The sequence below is a fragment of the Triticum dicoccoides genome, chromosome 4B (genome assembly GCF_002162155.2).
Source record: "Triticum dicoccoides isolate Atlit2015 ecotype Zavitan chromosome 4B, WEW_v2.0, whole genome shotgun sequence".
Classification (NCBI taxonomy): Eukaryota; Viridiplantae; Streptophyta; class Magnoliopsida; order Poales; family Poaceae; genus Triticum; species Triticum dicoccoides.
This window is the reverse complement of record NC_041387.1, coordinates 425,515,682-425,521,713: the sequence shown is the minus strand read 5'-3', so window position 1 is coordinate 425,521,713 and position 6,032 is coordinate 425,515,682. Positions and strand designations below refer to the sequence as shown.

The 6,032-nt window shown below is 47.2% G+C and overlaps 1 protein-coding gene across 5 annotated transcripts; it reads right to left on the bottom strand.

Moving 5' to 3' along the window:
- Positions 1-609: 609 nt before the first annotated feature.
- On the bottom strand, positions 610-3,611 carry LOC119290662. Of its 5 annotated transcripts, XR_005141945.1 has the most exons (6): positions 2,746-3,611; positions 2,221-2,653; positions 1,671-1,713; positions 1,486-1,553; positions 1,326-1,412; positions 610-912 (listed from the first exon to the last, which is right to left on the bottom strand). XR_005141945.1 is itself a non-coding variant. In XM_037569295.1 (5 exons), the coding sequence occupies exons 2-5, from the start codon at positions 2,406-2,408 to the stop codon at positions 803-805; spliced, it is 453 nt and encodes a 150-aa protein (XP_037425192.1). In that variant the 5' UTR covers positions 2,409-2,410; positions 2,746-3,608; the 3' UTR covers positions 610-802. The 5 variants fall into 5 exon arrangements, 2 of the variants coding, with proteins under 2 accessions (XP_037425192.1, XP_037425191.1); XR_005141943.1 differs by having other exon boundaries at positions 1,671-2,653; positions 2,746-3,610; XR_005141944.1 differs by having other exon boundaries at positions 1,486-1,713; positions 2,746-3,610.
- Between the last annotated feature and the right edge of the window lie 2,421 nt (positions 3,612-6,032).

Sequence of the window (6,032 nt, the reverse complement as noted above, 5' to 3'; positions counted from 1 at the left end):
CGATCGGCTTCAGTTAGCAGCAGTAGCGAAGGAATCGCTCAATCGGGTTCAGTTAACAGCCATCGATTGATCGCTCGGATTCAGTAACGCGCCTGCAGTGCAATCGCTCGGGTTCAGTTAGAGCCAACGCCTCACTCAGGTTCAGTTAAAGCCAACGCCTCGCACACATGCGCGTACGTGTATGTGAGAAACGCGCATCGCTCGGCCCCCGACCTCCCACCGTAACCGGGAACTCCCCGAATTTTTCCTCCCCCTCGCTTCTACCACAATTTTTTCCGTCATGGATGGTCCAAAGAATGTCATGCAGCTGCGTATCTAGCCCGCCCAGGACAAAAAGCCCATTTTCTGTCATGATTTTTTGTCATAGATGTAGGAGCCCACCACATCTATAATGATACCGGGTTTTGTCACAATTATCGTCATAGAAGTGTCATATGTATGACAGAAAAAAAATTCGTTCGGCCCAAAAAGTCATGGATGTGTCTTTTTTTGTAGTGTAACCAAATAAAGATCAAAATTTTGAAGTAAATTCTATGCCTAGAAACCAAATAAGAACTACACTGAATATATTTATTAATTACTACAACTATTCAGACCATTTTAGACTACTTTAGTATGAGACTGTAATCAAGAATAATGAATGTAGGTGATCTGATATCTTGTTCGAACAATAAAATAAATAAGGATAGACAGGCAATGGATTTGACCAACAAAACCAAATACTTCTAGATCTGTACAAACTTCTAAACAATTGATCAAATCTTAAAAGTTGGAAAGGCTAAGAAGATTGAGTAATGATATGTTACAGGAATAAGCAAGCATGTCCGCTGACCATACATAGTAGCTGATTAGCGATGATGCACTCAATGTGAACTGGTGTTTCCATGCCTATCAGGATAAAGGTATTCTTTTCTGCAAGGATAAACATGGAAGTGGAGTGATCAAGCACACCGAAAAGAGTTTTCATGAATTAAAAATAATAAACATAATATGGAAATAAGTGTTTTGAAACATAGAATTTTGGAGTTGCACAAAAGATGCAGTTGAAGAGGAGGACACCCCTAAATGAAAACATCGAGCTAAAAAATTAAGCTAGCAAACCAGCCTAACCTATTATATATCCCACATGGACAGTAGAACCTACATATTGAAGCAACAAAATTGACCAAACAAATCCCCATATATAAACATCAAAATCTATGGGCATTAACTAAACACAAATTAAACCTAAAAGAAGAAGTCAAATGATAAGTCTTCTACAACATTAACACATGGGTGATAACATCAGGAAAACAATGATTGTGTTCACACGAGAGAAATATCACCTTGTTCTTCTTCACCAAATTCTTCTGCTGGATTATTCCTCCTATTATTTCTCAGATCGGCCGACATCGAATCAGAGGATGGAGCGCCTAACAGAGCAAGGAAAATCTTTAGGTCTAGTAACACATTAGCCAAGCGAGTACACAAATTCTTGTCCATTACCTTGAGGAATATGAGATCCAAAAATAATACACTGTGGTAAGGTGACCATTATGACAATGTCCATGGACCTGCAAGCACCATTGAGCACAATCACAGAAAAAATAAAAAATACATAGAAGGAGCAGGGGGGACAGGAAACAGAGCAGGGGGAGAGGTGAAGCGAGGAGCAGGAAGAAGGAGCTCACATGGGAAATTGCAACAAGGGAAGAGGTCGTTCAACGACGCATCCTCCATCCAATACATACAGAACAACAGGACATCATCATAATAACCCTTTAATCTAAGAGAATAAATGAATAATACTAAAGAAACGAATGGAAGGAGAACAGAACTATAAAGCTTTTATTAATCGATGAGTAGCCTGGTTCACTTCCCAAATATAAATATGCAGAAATTGAGGGAGATGGACACCGATTAATTTGACATGATGCACTTTCTGCCAAACTAAGAGACACAACCAGCCAATGTATTTTTATTTACACTACACGAATATGATTGTAAGCTGATTAAGCAGAAAGAATAGACAATAACCAACATCATCATCAGCATACAAGCGCACAGCCCATGGTATATGCAGAAACCTAAACCACAGACAAAAGTAGGCCTAGCGCCAGAAAACACACACACCAAAATTAAACCAAGCAAAAGAAAACACATACCATCACTTGCAGAAGCAGCAGCATACGCAAAACACATAAGAAATGCAAATAAAGAAGCTAAGGAGCAGTGCATTACCATAAGAAAGAAGCACAGCCAGGACGCTTCCTTGTACTGGCGCATGGCCGTGAACGCCACGAGCGCGCGTAGGGCAGCTCGTCCAACGTGTGGGCGCTCATGTAGACCTCGGGGAGCTCGAGCACCTTGCGGAGCGGCACCTGCACCTCGCGGCGGAGCCGGTTGCGGACGCGGATGTGCTTGAGCATAACTTTGTCACATCACAGATTAATCTATTCAGTAGTAGAATGTTGGAATGAAGTATTAGACAGATAATTTGTTCATCCAAGTCTCTCCTTGCTCCCATTTCCTCCAAGTTCACATGCAATCAGGAACAAGCACCGGGAATATTTGGTTTACTGTTTCTTTTACTCTGGATTCCTACCACTGCCTAGCACTAGTGTTATTTAGAAGGAATCACGGCTCGAGGCAGGCGACAATAAGGTGAATCAAACTGCGCAGGACCAAAACGAATTGAAGCACGCGGAATTAGAAAGGCGAATAAAGAACAAAGCGGAAGAAGACGAGAAGAAGAGCACGACAAACCTCAGCCAGCGGCACCCATGGAGCAATGGAGACCCATGCATACGACGAGCGCACTTGGCGGCGAACACGATCTTGGCCGTGTCGCCCGCGCGCAGGTGCTCCAGGCCCGACTTGAGCAGCCAGACGAAGAGGTCGGCGACGCCATCGTAGAGATTGCGTAAGGCCTCGTCAGAGTCGTAGCGTGCGAGCACGGCCTGCGCGTGCTCCGCCTCCTTCTCGCGCCGGGCCTTGGCGGCCTCAGCCGCCGCTTGCCGCTTCCCGCTCTTGCCCCCGGGGCCGCCGCGGCGATGTCGTCCTGGTCCTTGCGCTCATCGCGGGGGTCGTGGAGGAAACGATAGAGGATCTCGGGGAGGTCCTTGAGGCAGCCGAACCTGGCGAAGCCGGCGAGTTTGGTGGCGAGCGTGCGCGGGTGGATGGCGTGCATCCAGAGAGCGGTGACGTAGAAGCCCTTCCTCTCCCCTTTCCTCTCTCTCCCTCTCATCTTCTTGCTTATCTCTCCCTCTCATCCTCTCTCTCTCTCTCCCGCAGATCTAATCGAGCGCCGCCGCCGCCGTCACCCTTTGTCTGTAGGTCGCCGCGGCTGTCAGGGATGCTCGCCTCCATGCCCGCACCTCGGTCCCACGGGATCCGAGATGAGGAGGTTTGGGCGCCATTGACGCGGGAGGATGCATGAGCATGGAGGCGGCTAGGGAGATGGAGACGCGGGAGGTGGGCTCGCGAGATATTTTGCCAGTCCATCTCCCATCTCCAACCGCAGACGGAGGTGAGGCACGCATGACGCGCACACGATGTGCATCGATCAGCCAAGGGTCCACGCGAACATGCCCCAGCCAACCCAGCGCAGTCCGCACAACCAACCACCATGACGCAGTCTGCGCAGCTGGCGAGCGAGACCACCAGCAGGACCGGCACACCTGTCATCGCGATAGGAGAGACACTGGTGCATAAGCCAGGTACACATGCACCGGCTGAGCCCTGCGCAGCTGCTCCCATAACGCACGACGCGGGCGCAGCGGACGAGGCAAGCAGCGTGCGTGCGAGCGGCGCCCCCAGGCACGTTTGACCCGAGAGAAACACCATGGGACGTGCAACCAGTTCAACCGATGAGCGGGGCCAGCAGTAGCACAGGTCCACCCGTCAACGGTCCTGCGTAGGTGTGGGCGCAAAAACCAGGTATATATGCATTGTCCGAGCAGCCGTAACCCGCGCAGCACCCATGACGTGGCCTTCGCGCGCAAGTGGCGCGGCAGGAGAGGCTGCCCCGCGCACCAAAGAAACTGGCACCCAGCCAATCAAACCGAGCACGAGCCCCACAAGTCATCCCTCACCCAGGATCTACCGCCAGTCAAAATATAGAGGTCAATTCCCAGCGAAGATCAAACGGACAGGAACGAGAAAAAGACTGCGTTGACCAGGATCGAACGACTATCGAAGGAAGAAATTGAGGGAGCGCCCTGGGAGCGAGTTGCCTAGCCTCCGTATTGTTTTAAATGACACATCATCAAAATTGCCTAGCTGGCACGCATGATACTAGCTATGATACTACCATTATGACAAGCCACCCTCCTCGCCTCTGTGTCAAACCGCCTACGCGAAAACTGTCGTGCGTACTGCCCGGGTACAGCCCCGCCCTCAACTTTTAACTACTCATAGTATAATTTTGTATCGATGAATTGCGCCATGGAGCAGAAAACCAAAAGAAAAACGTGGTACATGTAAACAAATAAAGTTCAAGCTCTATCTAGCGATTCAAAAGGTAAACCGTACATGTGTTTATACGTATAGGTTACTTCAAAGTACTGAGTCCATTGATGCAATGTGGTCAAACTGTACCATCAATATCTCAAAGCCAAAATAGTTCGAGCTAGTTCGTTCTATATAAATACTAGTACTGTATGTTTATTCACCCATGGGGTTGTTCAACGAATGGAGGGCCGGGGAGCACAAGTGAACAATACTACTAGTAGTAAGTAGGAGTCGTACAGTTAGTCATGTTAAATAGAGAGTTTCTTTTCTTTAATGCCACGTACACAAATTGAAGCGCTTGTTGTGGAGAGAAAAAGATAATCACTCCACTATATATATAGGCAGCGGCTTGAGCACTTGCTTTACTAGGGTTGCTCTCTTCATTCTCTCATCCTCTCCAGATCTAAACAAGACATTGGTAACGACATTTTCTCTCTGCTCACCGCTGGCCACAGATCCGACCGAATCCCTTCGGACGGTGTGTGTAGAGGACTAGTGCATCGTTCACGCGGTCATCGGTGACGAGGGAGGAAACCCACAGCTGTCGGCGGGTCCCGACCCTCTGCCCGTGCCGTCCTCTTCGACACAGCACCGACTCAGGAGGTCCTCCGACCCTTCTTCCTCCTGCCGTATTCTGCGCAGATCTGACCTCCCGCTGCCGACATCCCGACGACCCTCAGTTATAAGATCTTCAAAAGCGGCCTTGCTCTACTACTCCAGCTCCCCCGTGTCTGCATGTGCATATTTTTCTACTTCCATCAACTCTTCCAAAGCCACCTAAATTTTTAGTATTATTGGAGGTAAAGCTACTTCATGTAGTCGAATCTAGGACTTGGTTCAAACAATTAAGAAAAGGGGGAAATTAGCATGAATTAGGACTTGATTCAAAGAGGAAATAATAGGGGGAAAGTAGTAGAGACTAGATACCCAACCGGTCTCTTGGTTGAAAAGGGAAATAAAGGGAAAAGGCAGTACAAACTGGATAAGGAACAGATCTATTATTGGTAGAAAAAAGGATAGGAAGTGGCGGCTGGTGGAAAAGTCAACAGAGTATGTCCAGGATTAGATTTGCTGCCCTCACATAGTAAAAGGTCTCCAGGATTAGATTTGCTGCCATCACAGAGTATGAACAAACTCAGCATCACCACTTTATGCCTCCTTATAGGTACATTGTGCCGATGCATCCACTGTCGCATGTCGTCATACCAACTTTTTGTTGTTGTTAATGTAAGGGCACATGTAAAATGAAGCAATCACACTGTTACCTTAAGGACATGCCTAACCAGTGTTATGGTTAATCTCATGCCTCCAGTGATAAGATGCAATTAAGCTGTGTTACAAAATGATTGTCGATGTTTTAAAAATTCTACTGTCCTTGCGTGATTGCCATGAACATAATCGAGATGCTTCTTTTCATTTCATGTATGTTTCATCTTGTTATTGACCAAGAACTGTTTTATTTCTATCTTTTTGTGCAGATAGGGATATCCATTTCATCTTGTTGCTATTCTGACCTTTTGGTGAACTGCACAAAACACTTT

Coding starts and splice junctions, on each gene's coding strand:
- LOC119290662 (XM_037569295.1), bottom strand. CDS start 2,408: ATGCTCAAGCACATCCGCGTCCGCAACCGGCTCCGCCGCGAGGTGCAG. Junction 1,554..2,220: donor GGCTGTGCTTCTTTCTTATG/GTAATGCACTGC, acceptor TGGTGCTTGCAG/GTCCATGGACATTGTCATAA. Junction 913..1,325: donor ATTTGGTGAAGAAGAACAAG/GTGATATTTCTC, acceptor TTATCCTTGCAG/AAAAGAATACCTTTATCCTG.